The sequence below is a fragment of the Rhinopithecus bieti genome, unplaced genomic scaffold (assembly GCF_001698545.2).
Source record: "Rhinopithecus bieti isolate Rb0 unplaced genomic scaffold, ASM169854v2 scaffold_28055, whole genome shotgun sequence".
NCBI classification, from domain to species: domain Eukaryota; kingdom Metazoa; phylum Chordata; class Mammalia; order Primates; family Cercopithecidae; genus Rhinopithecus; species Rhinopithecus bieti.
Window position 1 is genome coordinate 786,337 of NW_016812914.1, and position 19,432 is coordinate 805,768.

General features: G+C 57.7%; 1 protein-coding gene across 1 annotated transcript in view; it reads right to left on the bottom strand.

Moving 5' to 3' along the window:
* Nucleotides 1-19,432, bottom strand: part of KDM4B (lysine demethylase 4B) — a 137,955-nt gene that overhangs the window by 56,667 nt on the left and 61,856 nt on the right. Inside the window, 1 exon segment of the mRNA XM_017847185.1 lies at nt 14,718-14,855. Within this exon segment, the coding sequence (XP_017702674.1) occupies nt 14,718-14,855 (138 nt within the window).

Here is a 19,432-nt window from a genome sequence, read left to right on the forward strand (position 1 = left end):
AATCCTCTCCACTGCCCACTGCTACCCAGTGTGTGCCCAGTGCTACCAGAACTGGAGGTTGTTCTATGTGACCCAGGTTCCCCTCAAAGTATGCCTGCCAAATGGAAAGAAAGCAGCAACTAAAGGCTCAGAAATCCACCCCGCACATTCCTCAGAGGCAGGGATGAGGGAAATGGCATGTGAGGAAGTGACTGTGATGAACCTTTTGTCTTAGTCCATTCTTGGAACAAAATACCATAAGCTGGGGGCTTATAAGCAAATTGCTTATTTCTTATGGTTCTGGAGGCTGGGAAGTCCAAGATCAGGACACCGGCAGGTCTGGGGTCTGGTGAGGGTCACTTCCTGGTTCTTGGCATCTTCTCACTGAGTCTTCTCATGGTGGAGGGGGCGAGGGAGCTCTCTGGGAGCTCTTTCATAAGGCCACTGATCCCATCAATGAGGGCATCGCCCTCATGCCCTCGTCACCTCCCAGAGGCCCCATCTCTTTTTTTTATTTTTGAGACAGAGTCTCGCTCTGTCGCCCGGGCTGGAGTGCAGTGGCTGGATCTCAGCTCACTGCAAGCTCCGCCTCCCGGGTTTACGCCATTCTCCTGCCTCAGCCTCTGGAGTAGCTGGGACTACAGGCGCCCGCCACCTCGCCCGGCTAGTTTTTTGTATTTTTTAGTAGAGACGGGGTTTCACCATGTTCGCCAGGATGGTCTCGATCTCCTGACCTCGTGATCCACCCGTCTTGGCCTCCCAAAGTGCTGGGATTACAGGCTTGAGCCACTGCGCCCGGCCTGAGGCTCCATCTCTTAATACCATCACCCTAGGGAGGGGTATGAGGACTTGACAGATGACTCTGAGGGGACACAGACTTTCAGTTCATGGTCCCTTTCTAGGGAACTAGGTGGACCAACCTCGTGCCGCCGGGGGTTTTAAATGAGATAACACAAGCGAACCTCATAGGCTGGACAAGTCAGGGCCACCATGGGAGCACTTCCTGTTATAAAGCAAGACCTGCCAGTCACCTACAAGGGAACAGGCAGGGCAGCTGTTCTCGGGTCTGAATTCCCAAGCCTGTCACTCTAATCTAATGTCTGAGATTATGCCTTCTGAGCCATAGCGATCCCATGAAAAATGCCTGAAATCCAACGAAACTGGCGTGCTTTTGCAAATTGTAATAAAAAATAAAATAGAAAACATACGGAATGCCAGACCTTCCTTCAACATCATATTGCAAAAGAAATCCACTCCCCAGAGGCCGAGTCCCCCTGCTGTTAACGGGGCTTCCACGGACCATGTACTGACGCGGAGGCTGCCACTGCTCATGCAGGAAGCTCCTTGGCCACCAGCCCCGGCCCAGCTGGGGGCTGTGTCAGCCTCTGCCTCTGCATCCTGCCTTGCTCTGCAGGGCTCATGGGCTGCAATCAGACAAGCGCTTCTGAAGCCCCTCCTGGCGGGGCTTGGGCAAACATGCAGAAACCTTCCACAGAGCTTGGCAGCTCCTGACTGACATTTGAGCCCCCCATGTCTGAGATCCAAAGAAGCTGGGGGCCCCAGATCCACGAGGCTCTGCTGAGCTAAGAGTAGGAGGAGGGTTCACATCTCATTGGTGACAGAGGGGAATCACTCTCGCTGGGCATCTCCCACAGGAGAAGTCTGAGCCAAAACGGAGACAGAACTCACAGACTTTCTAGAACAGGCAACGCTGCACCCAATACCCAGCTGCGGAAGAACAAAAGGGAAGGTGGCCAATGCACTCTCTGCCCCAGGGCCCCACCCTCCCGACACACAGGGCGCGGTCCTCTGCTTTTCGTGTCAATGACATCCTACAGTCCCTGCTCTGCGCCTTGCCTTTTCCACGGGGCACATCTGGGAAATGCTCCCCATCAGGACCGAAGGGGCAGCTCCACCAAGACCTGCACAGACCAGGCGCAGCGGCTCACGCCTGTCATCCCAGTGCTTTAGGAGGCCAAGGCAGGAGGACCCCCTGAGCTCAGGAGTTCAAGGCCAGCCTAGACAACATAGTGAGATCCCATCTCTACAAAAACTACAAAAAATTAGCTGGGCATGGTGGTGCAATGCCTGTAGTCTCAGCTACCTGGGAGGCTGAGTTAGGAGGATTGCTTGATCTCACGAGGTCAAGGCTGCAGTGAACTATGATTGTAACACTGCACTCCAACCTGGAGTTTTTAAAGACTCTATTTCAAAAAAACAAAACCACGAAGCCTGGATGGCTGGCTGATGCGCCATTTGGGGCTTTACAGCCTTTTACTACATATTTAGGAATCCTGTGTACGGTGAGATCGACATCTTGGTGGCTTTGGTTACCACTCACCTCCTTCCCTTGGCAACTCTTCTTCGTGAACAGGTGCCATCCCCATCACCCGATGGCCATGGGGCACATGCCTTGTCCTTTTCTCCCCGCCCTGCTGACTCCACACCACACATGCCGCCAGCCCACGCTCTTTAAAGTATAGATTCTGATGGAAGCCACCCTGTGTGGCCTTACAAGTCCTTCCCTAGCGTGGGATGTTTAAAATCATTCACAGGGTCCCCTCAGCCTTCTCTGAGCTGTTAAGGCAAGCCCAGAAACGGAGGAACACTTCCCCCACCAGGCAGGCGCCACGGCAATCCGCACCGCCAACACCACAGGGAGGCACCGCGGCAACAGGCGCCACCAGTCACCAGCGACTCAAGTGCAGAAATGCCATATCGCACGGAAGTGAGAAACTGGGGTCTGGGCAGGGGCACTGAGGTCAGCAGGAACCCCGGGGGTTCCCCAAACCCGTGGAGACCTGGGACTGTGCTCCCCATCCAAGGTGAGATCACTCCATGCGGCAAGGAGTCCGGATGGGGGAAGGCTGTGAAGATTTCCCATGCCATGGTCAGGCGCAATGGCTCACGCCTGTAATCCCAACACTTTGGGAGGCCAAGGCAGGTGGATCACTTGAGGTCAGGAGTTCAGGACCAGTCTGGCCAACAGGCAGAAACCCCACCTCTACTAAAAATACAAAAATTATCCAGGTGTGGTGGCGCACCTGTAGTCCCAGCTAGTCAGGAGGCTGAGGCAGGAGACTCACTTGAGCCCGGGAGGCAGAGGGTGCAGTGAGCCGAGATCGCACCACTGCACTCCAGCCTGGGTGACAGTGCGAGACTCTATCTCAAAAAAAAAAAAAAAAAAAAAAAAAAAAAAAAAAAGATTCCCCACACTGTACACCGGCCCTGTGTCCACCTCAGTCTGTGGCCTGCATTTCCATAACATGAGGACCTCCTCCTAAAACAAGCTCCCTGTGAACCTAACTTTTCAGCAGCCTGCCCCTTGGTGGGGCACACACTTTGTCTGCCAGCAGCTGGGGTCTGTCTATAGCACCCACTCTATAGAAGGGGGTCTGATTCCCAGGGAAACGCACACACAAACCACATGCTCGCACACAAGCACCACACACACTCAAGTCTGCAGCTGCTGGGGGAGGGTCCCCAGGTTGAAGAGTCTGACCTGGCTGCTCCGGGCCCCTCCCTCCTCCTAGCAGGCTCTGCCCTGCCCTGGCCAGCCCCTTGTGATCTGATCCAAGTTGAGGGGTCCACCCTGGCTGCTCCCGGCCCCCCTGCTCCTAGTAGGCCCTGCCCTGCCCTGGCCAGCCCCTTGCGACTGGACCCACGCTATGGGGGCGTCCAGCACCAGGCTCATGGACCCCCAGCTCTCAGTGTGCAGCAGCCTGGCTGGCAGCGCCATCGCAGGACCCTGGCTACCTGTAGATGCAGTGGGCTACCACTGCTGCCCTGGAGCCCAGGGGGCTCATCCGCCACCTTCCCCTGATTTAAACAGCACTGAGCTTTCACAAGAGGTCATCTTTTTTTAAAAGCCTTAACAGATACTAGAGTCTGCTCATGTAAAACAGTAAAGTGGCAGAAGACGCAGCTACCAGCCTAAAGAGAAAATGATTATATGTGGTCCAATAAAATCATCAACCCAAAGAGCATCTGACCACGGGGCTCATGAATGCTCTCGTCAGCTGTGGCGCCAACTCCCAGCCCCCTGATCCAGGAACCAGGGCGGAACATTTAGGACGATGGCAGCTGCCAGCGGGTGGTTCCACAGCTGATGGCAACAGACATTGCATGGCTGGTGCTTGCCCTGCTGTGGACGGAGACAGGGATGGGAGGGGGCCTGAGAAGCAGCCAGCCTGGTGTGGAGAGGGTGCAGCATCCCACGGCTGCCGACGAGACATCTATGGCTACCACGTCCCATCCCTCACGCTGCCTCTGCCCTGCCCTCGGTGCCGACCCCAAGCTGAAGATCCCTCCACAGACGCCTCAGCGCCGACCCCGAGCTGGAGACCCCTCCACAGGACACATCGGCAGCACTGCGACAGGACTGCCTGTGGGGACGGTGATGACGTGCACCTGCGCTGCCCAGGACACGGCCGCCAGCCCACCTGGCTATTAGCAAGGGCTTGACCCACAGCTGGCCCGACTGAAGGTGGAGAGTGCATCCTATTTCATTTTGGTTAATGGATATGGTGCCATGTGTGGCCCGTGGCTCCCACACTGGACGGCAGGCTCTGACGCATCTGAACACCACAGCCAGTCCTGGCTCCTCCACGTCCCTCTGTGCACTCCCGGCACCAGCACACACCCACACACCCAAGTCCTCACCCCTCGCCTGCGCCCCCACCTCCATCCTATCAGGCCCACCCCTAAAACACAGGCCCATGCTGTTCCCTTCTTCCCATCACGCTGTCCCCTTCTTCCCAAGCCCACAAACCCCATGCCCACCTAGACGGCAGCCATCTATGCCAGGCTCCCTGCCCCATCTCTCCCATAATCCCTTCTCCAGCCAGTGGCCCCTCTCCCTTGCTGAAATGCCCAGTGCCTCCCCCAGCACATGGTGATGAAACCTAACTTCGAGGGCCCCTGTTGCAGCCCACGACCTCTGACATTTGGCCTCTGCCAGGACCCCCATTCAGGGACCTCGCGATTTCCGTTCCTCCTCCGCAGTGCTGTTCCCTGCGCTCCTCAGCAGCCTGCACCCAGGGCCTCACAGAGGAGTGTTCAGAAGCAGCGTGGTAGCAGCTGTCGTCGGTGCGTGATTCACACGTGGGATCAGGGCCTGCCCGGGGCCAGCGCCTGGTGTCCTTAGAAGCAGACAACAGGATACAAAGGCAGGGAGGAGGGGCCACGTGGCCACCGGGCAGAGGAGAGGGCGACACCCCTGCAAGCCAAGCAGCCCTGAGATCTCGGCCAGCCCCGAAGCCAGGAGAGGCAAGGGGGAGTCTCTCTGGCACCCTGAGGGGGCTCGGCCTGCCACACACTCATCTCAGCCTCTGCCTCCAGAACTGCGAGAGGATACACGTCTGGTGCTTTTAGCTGCCCGGGCTGTGGACTGGTCTACCCAGTGGGCAGACACACCAGGCCGCAGCTGCAACATCCCTGCGCCCTCTCTAGGAGCAGAAATTCCTCTTCCCACCCTTATTTGTGTCCTGTCTCCTCCCAGGACCTCGATGGCCTCACCCGCTGCCTCCCCAGCAGCTGAACAGTGACCTGCGTGGTGACCACTGCCCAGTGGATGCCGACCGGGGCGAGTGGTGGTCACACTCCTCTCACAGCCATCTTGACCATCTGGCTGAGGTGGGCACGGGCGGCAGGTGCCTTGGCACACAAGGCGTTAAACACTGAGGAAGGGCAGAGGCGCCCGCACCCGCACTGATGGCTCACAGAAGGCGTGGGAAGGATGAGCGGGCCCCCCGTTTCTGATGTAATTATCAGTGCTGCAGCGGGGCCGATAACAAACCAGTTCATTAGGAAACCCACTGGAAGCACTCGGCAGCCGCGTCAACAAAACAATTAGGCGCCCACTCCCAGGGCTCCCTGGGCCTTGGCCGCGGGGCCATTCCCGGCAGCACAGCGAGCGGCTCCCTGCCTCTCCGGGCCAGCCAGGCCAGGCAAGGTCACGGGCCTTCCATGGCCTTCCACAGCCTTCCATGCTGCCCGCACATCCACCAGGTGCCAGGGGAGGCTCCGACGTCCCCTCTGGCCCTCCCTAAATGAAAGTAACCTCGCATGTGTCTATCAGTGTTGTGAGCCCCTGCAGGGACATGACAAGCAGGCAACTGCACGCCTGACTCCGGGCCACTAGGACCGGCCTTTCTCCTCCACATGCTGCCCTGAAGGGGCCTCAACGGCCACGGCAGTCCTGCTTCTGTGCCAGGCGCCACTCAAGTGCTGTTCCATGTCACTTCCAACAGCCCGAGGAGGGAAACAGAGGAACGGCCCTAGGAGGGGAGGGTCTGTCCCAGGCAGACGGCTCCAGGTCTGAACCGTGGGCCCCATGAAGGGTCACACCTTGGGTGGGGAGAGGACACGCAGTCAGGGGTGCAGGGGCCCGCCCCCCGCCGCAATCCCTTGCCAGCACTTGCTCCTGGAGGTTCTCTCTCACTCTCCAGGTTACAACTCATCCACAACGGCCGAAGATCGGCCATGAGCTGGGAGGCTCTGATATGGGAGAGGGGAGAGCTCCACCAGTTCTGACTCAGGGCCAGGCCCTGCGAGCCCCCTTGTCCGGCTCTCCTGCTTCTCCGACGGCTACCCCCTGGGATCCCTCGCCGGTGCCCCTCGAGGGGGTCCCGCCTCTGCCTGACCCCATGAGCAGACCCGCTCCTCAGATGCTAGGCAGCATCCAGCTGCAGCCGCCGAACCAGCTCCGTCCAAGAAGGATGGTAGAGAAGACTGGGTGATGCCGAGCCGGCAAAGGCCCTGGAGCCACATCACGAGCCTCAGACTAGAAGAGCCCCTGACCCTCCTCTAGGGAGATGTGCCCCCCACCCCCCACCGCAGCTCCTGGGCAGCAGAACCGGGAGCATTAGAGGGCGTGATCCCGAAAGCTGAGAGCAGCAGGAGAAAGGAGGGAGGGGCCCAGCAGGGAGCCCGGAGACCCAGGTGTCTGATGGGTGGCTCTGCCCCCATGGGAGTGGATGTGTCTGCAGACGTTGTGGTTGAAACAGCTGGGTTGGGGTGTGCCTGGCATGGGGTGGGCGGAGGCCAGGGGTGCTGCTCAGCACCCTGCAGTGCCCAGGATGGTCCCAGCCCAGAGAAGGATCTGGCCCCAATGTCCGCAGTGCTGGGGGAGAGACTAAACGAGGCCTTCTTTCCAGACCACTCCTCTCCTAGCTCACTCTCTAGACGTGCAGCATAAACGCTAGGCCAAGAGCCAGCACAGGGCCCAATCACTCTGACCCGGCCCGGGACCTGCTCTGCATGGTCTTAGCTGTAGATTCTCCCCATGCTTCTGCATGACTGTGACACCCCCTAAGCCCACACATGGGAAGGGGCCCCAAAAGCCCTGACCAGGGTCAGAGAGACAGGGAAGATCTGGGAGAAGGAGCAATGGAGACATATTTTACATCCAGCCCTGCAACACCATAAATCAGAGGCTCACTGAGGCAGGAAGCCAAAGGCAGGGCACAGGCTGGCGTGGGCTCCAGTGGGTCAGAGGAGGGGCTGGAGTTTCCCGGGCCTCTGTGGTCCCTCCTCCCTCCCACCCTTCCCCAGCTCCCGCCTTCCTTCTGCCGCCTCCCCCTGGGCTCGGGTTAATCACCCGGAGCAGGCGGCCTCATTACCAAACAGAAGGAACACACAGTTCTCGCAGGCAGCAGAAACAATTTGGTTTGAATTTTACAGTAATTAAGTTCAGTACACCCCAGGGCTGGGGTTTCAGGAGAGGCCTGGTTCCTGCGGAGCCCCCACCCCGGCCGGATGCGGGAGGTGGGGGGAGATGGGTGGTGGTGCTTCTGGGGAATCCAAGTCGTCGTCCCCTTCCCAAGCTCAGTAGAAGTTCTCCCTGCCAGACACCTCCCGAGAGCCCGAGATGTCCCGGGGAGGCTGGTGCACAGCAGGCCTCACCCACAGACAGCTGGCATGGAACCAGTTAAGAGCATGTGGCTCCCCGGCCTTCGAGCCGGGCTTCCCATCTCTTGCGCTCTGTTTAATCCTCAATCAACTCTCCACGTGACAGGGGATTTTCGGGACGCCGCTGAATCCCAGGCTCTGGAGGACAGACCCTTGTCTACCAGCACCAGGCGCCACCCACCGTGGGGTCAGCCTGGCCGCGTGCTGAGCTAATCTAACATGGCATGCAGGCTTGTAGGACTAACTTGAGTTCGGCGTGAGAAAGGCTGCTGCGTGCACATTTTACTTCTTCCAGTGAAACGGGAACATCCTTGTGATCTGCCCCGTTAGTAATCCCACTACAAAGCCTGCCTGCTGGAGCACATGCCAGGGATTCTGCTCTGAGACACCGAGCCACCGCCTCTTGAGGCCCCTCCACCCGCCCCTACCGGGCTGTGCACATGACACATGCCCAGGACACGAAGCCACTGGCCCAGGGGACACCTGGTGGGCAGGGAGGGTATGGGCTCCCAGATGCCCCATCGGCTTGTGCCTCCAAGTGAGGCAAGGGAAGCAGAGGAAGGTCAAGGGTGTGCTGGGCCCGGCCTCCTGCTATGTGACCTTGGCAAAGTCACTGCACTACCCTGGTCCTCCCAAGGTGACAAGGCCCAGAGTTGGCACTAGACGGAGGGTTATATTGTCGGGGGGGAGAGGGAGAGAGGGGGGAGGGAGAGAGAAGACGTTACCACTGAGATGGCTGTAGTTGAGAAGAGACCTCTCAAAACAAACCCAGTACTGCTCCCTAAGCCTCAGCCTGGCGAGGTCAGGGCATGGAGCAAGGCGTGTGGCTAGGGAGGCAAGCCTGCTGCCCTCTGCACTCTCGCCTCTCCTTGGCAGACCTGGGGGCTGGGATCCCTCCCCAGCACACAGCAGGCGCTCAGCAATGCTGGGCTGGGCTTCCAGGACCTGCCACTCTGCCCTCTCTCTGGCACTGCCTCACCTGCTCAGCAGGGAGGAAGGGGAACAGGCTTTGCCGTCTTCACTGTTTTTGTTTTTTGGTCTTGTTTTCCCTTTTTGTGGAGAGTGGGGTCTCACGATGTTGCCTAGGCTGGCCCTGAACCTCTGGAGTCATGCAGTCCTCCTACCTCGGCCTCCCTAGATGCTGGGATTACAGGCGTGAGTTACTGTGTTTGGCCTTTTGTTTGGGTTTTTAATTCCAAAAACAAACCAACGAAGCAACAACAACAAAAACTTCTCCCACTTGGGACCGTGGGGCGCTTGCTCAACAAGCAGCTCGGAATGGCCAGCTCCTCTTCCCTCCCCAGAGCTACGCGCCTCTGACTATGAAAAGAGGAGTAAGTGGTGGTTTTTTTTTTTTTCTTAGTACAAAAAAAGACAGAACCATATTGAAAATTAGCACGTATTTTAAGGTATCCCAAATTCCATGACATCAAACTAATATCAACCAATAGTTGGGCAAATCTCCCTTTCCCAGCTTGAGAATCACAACCCCACCACCCCACAACCCCACGACAAATGGGAATCACCATACTCGCCGTCTGGAGCCTACTTTTTCACTTAAAGTGCTGCGTGCATCTCTCCAAGCCCAAAGACACAGAGCACACCCCACGGAGCAAACCCATTTTCCCAGCTGCACAACGTTCCACTGGCTCAACCCACCCCTGGTCATACAACTTCCCACTACAACAAACGAGGCTACAGCTATTCTTAGACATGAAACCAGTATGCACGTGTTCCCGAGACAGAAGCGCTAGGCCACAGGAGACACACGTGTAATCCACGGCAGACAGCCTTCCAGAAAGGCCGCCCATTTCTGATTCTGGATTACTGTTCCTCATTTGCTAAGAACTGATCTGGGGGAAAGATGTTTCTGGATGATTTCAGTGAGATTCGCGTGCCCTACAACTCACCAGGTGTGCGACACAGGAGCTCGTGTACCCACAGAGTGGGGCAACCATCTTTGCCTTCAAATGTAGAGCATTTTCACCCTCCAAAGAAAACCCCATCTGCATCTGCTGTCACCCTCCAGCCCTCACACCTACACACCCCTTCCTGCCTCTGAGCACTGGCCTGTCCTGGACATTTCATAGAAATGGGGTCTCGCACGGTGTGGCCTCTGGGTCTGGCTTCTCTCACTGAGCGGGGTGTCCTCAGGGTTCACCCATACTGGGCCTCACTCCTTCTCATGGCTGAGCGGATGGTAAGGTCAGCTCCCACTTCTCTTTGTTTACCATATTCCCCAATTTCCAACTGCACATTCTTCCTTCTGTATCTGCCCCAAGGGATGTGTGGATGCAGCTGGCAGGGGCGCCCTGCTCCTCTGCCTCTTGAAGATGCCAAAATCTCCCACTGTCATCCTGCCCCTGTAACCACAACCCACTCTTTTGGGGCCCTGGCCCGTTCCCTGCAGCCTCAGGGCCCCCTCAGGGACTCCGGTGGTCTCTGCTCAGCCGTGGCCCACAGATGAACAGCCTAGGTTTTGATAATTATGGAAAAGCCTGTCTACTTATCATGGGTGGAGCTGTGGGCAGGGGCCACCTCCCCCCATCGACCTCTGCTCTAGCTGGAAGTTGAGCCCAGGGCTCTGCTCAGGTCTAGGGGCCGGGGGAGTGAGGGTTTGTATCCATGGTGTCCGAGTGATGCGGCCTGTACGGTCCAGGAATCATGGAGGGAGTTGGAGACAAAGCCTGGGCCGCATTTTTACACCCACCTCTCTTTGATCAGAGAGGGTTTTTGCAGGGGCTGCTAAGAGCTGGATGTGAGCGCATCTGGCTGATGGAACCGTGCTCCAGAGGAAGCTAAGCTGTCAGCTCCCTGCCCCCGCAGGGATGGACGGTCACCCTGACAATGATGGGCCCTTGGGGGCCCTCAGATGCCCGGGGCCTACCCGAGTCGGGGGGCACATCCCACCCACGAGGAAACAGGCTCCCTCCCGCTCTCCGGCAGGCAGTGAATACAAGGAATGGGGTTCTCCCCAACAGGTGGGCATGAAGAGCAGGTGGTAAAGAACTTCTAGTTCCCGAGGGGAAAGCAATCTCCTGCCTGGCATTGGGCTCCTGAAAGACACGAGATTCCTACAGAGGAGACTTAAACCTGCACTGCCCAGCACCCTCATTCCCCAAACCCTCCTATCAGTCCGGCCCACTTCCGGAGAAGAGATTCAAGTGAAGTGAATGAAATCCCAGCCCTGAAGCCGGGGTCTGTCCCAAGGTGGGAGTCTGTCAGGCAAGGCAGCTGGTCAAGGCTTCGCGGCTCTGAGATACTTAACACCTGTGTGCTTAAAGAGGGTGGCACACCGAGGCTGCGGACGGCTGCAGAGCTCAGCCGCCTTAGGTCTGGGAAAGTGGCACAGAGATGAGGAGCTCAAATAGAACACTCAGATACTCAGAGACAGGCGCTCGGCAGGAGGGGAGACGCCGGGAAACCTGGGTCTAGGAGGCCACACCAGCAGGGCAGTCAAAAATGACAGCAGCACTACCTACCCCACCCCCCAAAAAGAGAGGACTGACCTCGAAAGTGGCCCTGGCCAGCAGCTCTCACTGCGGCCAATCCTGCCTTCAAGGGATGCTGCATGATGTCTGGGGACCTTTGCGGTTGTCACCACTGGGGTCCAAAGGTCACCAGCCCTGAGAGGAGCAGGTCCATGACACCAGGTGTCATAGGGGATGAGTGGGAGTAGAGAGCTGGGGTGGGGACACAGCCGTACCTCCCCCACAAAGACACACAGGGCCGGGGCCACCAGGCCTCCTCCTGCCCTGAGAGGCACTCTGTCGCCTGCTGCACAGACAGGGGGCGAGGGTGAATGCCCGCAGACCGGCTGGAAAGGAAAAACACCCACGGGAATAAATCCCACCCCCTCCTTGACAACGGCCTCCATGTGCCCAAGGCATTCTGCTGATGGGGAGTGAATGAGGCCTTGCTTCCGCCACAAGTGCAGGCCTGGGCTGCTCCATCTCACCTGTGAGCTCAGGCAGGCACCAGCCCTGCTGCAGAGGCTGGGAGGGGAGAGCCCCACACTGCCTCTTGTGTGTGTGCACAGGGCCCTGGAAGTTCTACACAGGGGCTCTGGTACAAGGCTGGGTATCTAGACAAGCTACCTGCTGCAGGGAGATCGTATTTCTTGGGGATTTTACAGCCGGGGGAACCCTGGAGAGCTTCTGGCCTGTGGGGGCAGACCTGGGCCAAGGGCTGGGCCTCCTGCCTGCCATGGTGCAGCCAGGGATGCTCCGCGGGCAGGTGGCAGCACGTCCACGGCACTGACCTGGCCTGCTCAGGGCTGCAGCTGCTGGCAGGCCCATCCGGAACTCCAGAGGCAGCTGCACTGGCTCAGGGTGTGGTGAGGGGGTGGGGGCCAACCTGCTTTCGCAGCAGGCTCTGGGGCTGGGCGGGGAGGAGGTGGCTGTCCTGCAAGCCATGCGCCCCTCTGGGTTCTGCAGACAGGGAGGGGGAGACAAGGACAAGCTTCCTCTGCAAAGGCCAGGCAGCACATGTCTCTTGGCCTTCCAGAACTACTCAACTCGGCAGGGCGAAGAGGACGCAGACGCCACCTCCATGCCAGGGTGTGGCTTTGCACAGGATGCTCATTTGTTAAGCGAGATTTCAGTTTCATCTGGCTGTCACAGGTCACACGTCCTTTGAATTGTCCTCCTACCACAACCCTTTGAAGATGTAAACCTCCTGCTCAGTTTGCAGACGGCATGATGTCGGCCTGCCAGATTGGAGCCCTAGCTTGCCAACCCGTGAACACAGACACCCAAAATTCACAGGGCCCGGCCAGGGCGGGAGGGCAGCTTTCCACCCGTCAGCTCCTGAGCACAAAAATGACAGAAAGGGGACAGCGGGGTCGGGGGCAGGGGTCCCTAGGGGTCAAGGAAGGCGAACAAGCTGACAAGCAAAAACGTCTCTAAGCAAATCGAGGGGTGGAAAGCCGCCTCCCCGGCTCTCCTCTGAAGAATGTGCTCAAAAGAAAGTGGCCCAAAATGCAAATGGGACGGGGCAGCTGGGCCGGCCAGAGGGACACCAGCAAAGGGGGATTCTGGGCTGCCCCTTCCCTCCAATTGGGCTGCACACAGATCTGGACAAGCCCCGAGCCCCACCTGACCCGCACCGTTTCCCTGCCTTTTAATGCTCCTGTCATCTGTGCGGCGAGATGCTCTAATAGCCTCTCCAGCCTGGGCTGCTTATGGGAGCAGAAAACCCTGCCAGAGTCAGGGGCGGGCTGCCCCGCCAAGAAGCCCGAGAGCCACCGACACCCCCCAGACAGCCACAGAGGCCTCGTGGCTAATGACACTCCCTGCGTAAGGCCCTCGCCGCCCAGGCCAGGTCTGACTACACCAGGGGGTGCCTGAGCAGGGGCTGGGACAGCGGGGCTGGGGGCTCCAGGAGAGGGCCTGCCTGGAACCCCTGGTGTGTTTCACATGCTGCATGCTGCCTGTTCAGCAATTTCACGCTACGCCGCCTGACAATGGAAGTGTGGAGCCCAATCTCAGTCTGCACTTCCCAAAAGTCACTTGTTTGTGAACACATGGCTGAACCCCAAATTGCTTTTAATATCTGGGCAGTCCCTACTGCCCCGCTGCAATTTCAGTTCTGACAGCACCTCTAGGACAAGCCCGAGGTCTGAGGCTTACAGCTCTATCTGCTGCTGGCCTGGTCACAACACCCGCGGCGCCCGCACAGCGGCACAAACACATAGACACATGCCCTTTCAACACAGTGACAGCCCTGAGATACCTAACTACTCCCTTAGATCAAAAAGCCGAAATCCCAACTTCCGGATCTCTCTTCCTTTAGCTAAGCCCAGAGTCTTCACCAGAGACATTCGGGATTTTCTGAACTGAGTCCTGGGGGCAACTCTCAAAGCCTTGCCTGCTGTAGACCCCTGTTCTTTTTCTTAACCGCACCGAAAGCAGAGAAATAGCCAGAAAAATAGAGGTTGGCTCATTCGTCCAGACCAGCGCAGCCAGGAGAGACGTCACACAGGCCACCTATGCTGTCTCCATTTTCCCAGCAGCCAGGCGAAAAAAGCAAAAAGAGCTGGCGTGCCGCAGCGGCTCACACCTGTAATCCTAGCACTCTGGGAGGCCGAGGGGGGTGGATCACTTGAGCCCAGGAGTTGCAGACCAGCCTGGCCAACATATTAAGACCCTGTCTCTGTAAAAGGGGGGTGGGGGAAAAGTAAAAAGAAACAAGTGAAATTCATTTTTTTTCTTTGAGACAGGGCCTCACTCTGTTGCCCAGGCTGGAGTGCAATGGTGCAATCATAGCTCATCAATGCCTTGACCTCCAGGGCTCAAGAGATCCTCCTGCCTCAGCCTCCCAAAGTGCTGGGATTACAGGCGTGAAGCCACCATGTCCGGCCAAAATCCATCTTAATTATATACACATATATAACATATATATGAATTATGTAATTTATATGTAATTTATATTTATATACAATCCATATAAATTATTTATATATTTATATAAATATATGTAATGGTGCCGGTGGAGGAGACACCTCAAACCCCCGACCCAAGCAGTCGGCCACGCCCCGGAGGCCCACGTGGGCGGCGGGCTAGCTGGTACATAGAACTAACTGGAGATGGGCCCTGGGCCACCGCCGTCCACCTGGCCTGCCCACCTCCTTTCTAGTCTTCAAGGTAAGGAGCGTTCTGGGCAAAAGTTCTCTGAGAAGCCCAGAAACAGACCCTGGTGGAGAGTCCGGGCCTTGGGCTGAGCAAAACGGCTGCTGGACCAGCCATAGGCAGGTGGCTGCAGAGCAGAGGCAAAAAAGAGCCTCTCTCCACCCTGCTGTGTCCCGTTCCCAGCCGGCAAGCTCTTACCTGAGTGGCCACTTTGCCGTAGTCAATCCACCGTAGGGTGGCGAAGTTGGTAGATTCTGCACAGTTGAACCCGTGATTGAAGCCAGCGTGGTAGCCGTATGGAAAGGTGATCATGAATTCCCCAGCCTCCTGTGTGATCTGAGGAGGGAAAGGGGACGGGTGAGGGCAGGGCCACTGGAAGTGCACCAGGGGATGGGGCGCGGGGACTTCCCAGCGGGTGCCAGCAAGCCTGGCTCACAAGCCAAGGGGGTTTCATGAAGTCAAAGATGGACCCAGGGGCTCCGGGGCTCCAGCCCATTTCCCACACGGCTCACGAAGGACAGGGTGAGCAGGCGTGGCCACAGCTCTGCAACCTCCACTCGGCTCAGCCGGGCCCCTCCAGCCCCAGCAGGCCCTGCCCTGCCCCAAGGCGGCCGCCAGCACCACTCCAGTGGGAGAACTACGGATGGAGCCGTGGCTGGACACGATGCCTGGGGGGCGTCTCCAGCCGGACCTTCACGGGAGCGATGGGGGCCTTCCACTTTGGAGGTGGCTGAGTCACACTCACAGTCACTGTGACACGTCCTGAAGCAGCTGGGGCTGGTGTTGGGGTGGGTGGTGCTGGCAGCAGCTTTAGAGTGCTCCGAAGACAAGACACTGCTCAGGACACCTTCTGCCCTCGCATGAGAAAGGAGCCACCACTGCACGTGCAAAACATGCCAGGAAGGGGCCTGCGACACGCCGCCATCCCAAGCCACCCTTCCATCATATCCCAGCAAGGGGGTCTCCACGAGGTCATGGAGATCCAGAAACACCTGCACACTGACAGCAGGACCTGACACCACAGACCAGCACCCTGGAGAGCGGGCCGATGCTTCCAGACCCAAGTCCAATTCCGACGGCTGGCCCATCCGACTCCGCAGGTCTCTGAAGCAGGACCCCCTAAACTGAGGGGCCGAGGCGTGCGTGGCTGGGGTGGTGCCCACAATGACCCCAGACCTAAGGTTTCCCAACAGCCACCCCAAGGCCTGGAAGAAGAGGCAGGGCTGCCTACCAGTGCTGGGGGGGCTGCAGCCTCGCGCCCTAGGAACCCTCCCCACTCCGGGACACTCGAGATGGCCACACCGTCCCCCCACTCTCTGCTCACTGCTAAGCCTGTCGATAAAGGCTTTGAAAGACGATCACCCAGAAAGATCAATGACAAATCTGGAGTGATGGCTCCCACCTGCTGTACCCCGGGGCTCAGGCCAAGGGCTTCTGGGAGGTGGGGCTGTGGGCCCAATCCACAGATATGGAAACTGAGGCTCATGGACTAGAAGTGACTCCCCTTGAAGTCAAGTGGGCTTCTCATCTTTATTTAACATCCAGTAAAACACAGGGATTACAGGCTGCTCGGAGTTCTGGGAGTAACCCCTGCTCCAGACAGGAATAGAACATGCCGGGCCCCTGGGCACCCCTCCCACCAGCCCTCTACCAGGTCATCCCCACCCAGCCACGCTCTTGGTCACCACAGACCTCGTTTCCTCCTAGCGGTTCACATGAACGGCGTTGTACGGCAGGGACATGTGCCTGGTGTCTTCCGCCCGGCGCGCGTTTCTGAGATTTGTTCCCACTGTCATGTGCACCAGGCGACCACTCCTTTTCAATCCTAAACAGTACTTGGTTGTGCGTGGATCTGTGGTTATTATCTATCCTCCTGTTGACGGACGTGCGGGCTATTTCCAGTTTGGGGCTCTTGTGAAGAAAGCTGCAAAAACACTTACGTACCAATCTTTCTGTAGACACACGTTTTCATTTCTCCTGGGTAAATATGCACAGCGCGGCATTGCTGGGGCACAGGGTACATGCTTCCGTTTCCAAGAAACTGCCAGTTTTCCACGGCGGTGGCACCGCCCCGCACCCACCCCGGCCGTGAGCAGTGTGCGGCTGCGCCCTCCTCACTGGCAACTGGCGGCGGTGTTCTGACGTGGCCGTCCTGGGGCTGGCAGCATCTCCCAGCTGGCCGCCTCTCTCTAACTTCTACCAACGCTGGGCACCGAACCATGGCTTTCGTTCCTGCGGCTCCTTCGTAACACGTCTGCTCAAGCCCCTCACCCCCAATGCGTCGGGCCGTTTGTTTTCTTATCTCTGATTCGTAGGAGCTCTCAGGCCTGCTGATCATTACTTACTCCTCCAGAAAGATGAGCAGAGACCGCTGGATATCCTGAAGTCAGCAACAAGCCGTCAGAACTGGAGAGGCTTTCGGAAGCCAGCCACGGCATCAGACATCAATCAAAACCGACACAGCTTGGAAAAACGCCAGTCCTTAAGAACACTGATATTTTTCTTTTCAAATAATTAATTGCAGCAATCAAGGAAAGTCAGTGTGGATTAAGTTATATTTTTAAATTCCCGTCCAAGTGACAGCCACGTGCATCAGAATGAGCACACAACAGAAAACAGGGGGTGGGGGGAGCACACGTTGACCCAGGGCCTGGCCCCCGCTGTGCAGGACATGGGGTTCTCTGGGCCAGCTTCTCCCCACTAAGCTTGGAGCTCCGTGAAATGAGGGGCAAATAAAATTAGAGTTTGGGTTTTTTTTTAAAAAAATGTAATTACTGGGCCGGGCATGGTGGTTCACACCTTTAATCCCAGCATTTTGGGAAAAGGCCAAGACAAGAGAAATGCTTAAGTCCAGGAGCTTGAGACCAGCCTGGACAGCAGAGTGAGACCCCATCTCTAGCGGAAAAAAAAAAAAAAAAAAAAAAAGTTAAAAAATTAAAGTAAATGCCATTACTGATTCCTTTATCCTATCTCAGCTGACTTCGGAAAGCTTCCCCCGACCACCTCCTCTAAGGCCAAGTGACGCTCCCTGTCTCTCCCTTGGGCCCATCCCGGTGTGGTGGAGAACCAGGCCTGCAGGCACGCGTCAGGCAGACGTCAGACTCACAGCCTTCAGGGATCCAGCTGGGCCCCCGGAATGCCAAGATCGAATGGGGGTGATGGCAGCAGAGAGCCAGGCTCTCACGGATGTAAGGACCTCACTCCCCAAGCCCGACCCCTCCTCTGAAGCGAGGCCTAGAACAGAAAATGCGCTCGGTTAGGACATGATTATGTTCCTGTGAGGAAACCTGCGTCCTGGTGGCTTCATTCCACACTCACAGTGTCTGTCCCCAGTGTCACTGCTGTCAACATTATCCAACAATCAATTAGAAGGCATTGGGATGATGAATAGGCTTTGCGGCAAAGTCATCAGCAGTGACAGGACGCAGCCCCAGACACCAGGCACGGAGAAAACCCAGAACTCGGTTTCCTCTGCGACCTCTTGCAGAATAAATGAGGGAGTCAATGGCAGATTACAGAAATACACACTTTTAATTATTAAAAAGCTCTGCTATTGATCGGCTTTTTCTCCTAGAAGTAAATACCATTACAAAGATTTATAAGTGGAGTGTGGGGAGTCACTCGTTTGAAGGCTGCCAGGAATTCAGATGAGGGACCCACGCAGCTCTCTGGAAGGGACGTTCATCTCGAGCCCGCAGGGTCTGAGGGGCTGAAGGATGGTCCCCAGGCGGGGCGGCACAGGTGCTGCTCGCTGCAGTGGGACAGGGGTCTTCACCGTGGCGGCCTCTGCAGAAACCGGTGCCCAGCCCCATCAAGCAGCTGGGGGTGTGGGGGAGTGCAACCACCCTGCCTGGAGCCCGCCTGCTACCCATGGACGCTGCCAGCAGCCGCTCCGGGGCCGGTGGTTCAGGGACTTCACAGACAAGCCACAGTGCGATACAGACGCTGACCCGGGCGTCCAGGCCACTCACCGCCTGCCCACCCCTTCGATGGGCAGCCCCCTCCAGGAAGCACCACTTTGGAGAAGGTTTCAGACAAACCAGCCAGGAAATCAGTGCTTCTTGCTTCCCCGAGCAATGCCGTGGTCTGTCTGGTTTTGCTGGTAACAAATGATGTTCCAACCAGAAGACGGGGCAGGAGAGGAAAGACCGGAAACCCGCACTTCTCCAAGCGAGATCCGCGCTGTCTGATGAATGCCCGCAGCGGCCGGGAGGCAGCCTCTGGGTTGCGGCCCCGCCGGGAAGAGCGGGTCCCTGATGTGCAAGCTGATGCTTTGGCGGTCTGATTGAAACGTCAGAAGCGATTTCTGGCTGGCAGACACTCAGGGCCTCACCACAGAGCACACTCCCGAGCCTGCACATCACTCTTCCCGTGGAACCTCGTGAGCTGGGCTCCCCAGCTGCTCCCCACTCCTGCCCAGCACTCGGGGCTGCGGCCCAGACCTGCCCTGCAGGTTCCTGGCACGTGCGTCTCACCTAGACAGAACTGGGGACACAGGCCTAGACTCTCCCATGCATGAAGGCTTCCCCATGGGGAAGGAACTGCCTCGAGTGGGTGCAGCTGCTGAGCCAGACCCTAAGCACAGCCTGCTCTGCTCCTGGGACACCAAACCCCGTCCGTCAAACCAGGTGCAGGGAGGCCCCACCCCTGGCCTCAGGTCTCCTCCATCACAGCCTCCGCCAGCAGCCCCTGAAGCTGTGAACTGAATGAGTTCACAGTCTTCACAGTGCAGGAGAGCCTGATACATCATTTCTAAACAGGCAGTTCTCACCACGGCCAGGTGACATGGGCCGTGGGGTGCCTGAGACTGAGGGTGTGGCCTGGGGCAGTAGCAACCGAGTTCCCACCTTGGACGGGGCGAAGGGCTCTGCCCTCTGTTTCTTTGGCGGCTTCCTGCCAGGTCAGCAAGGGCC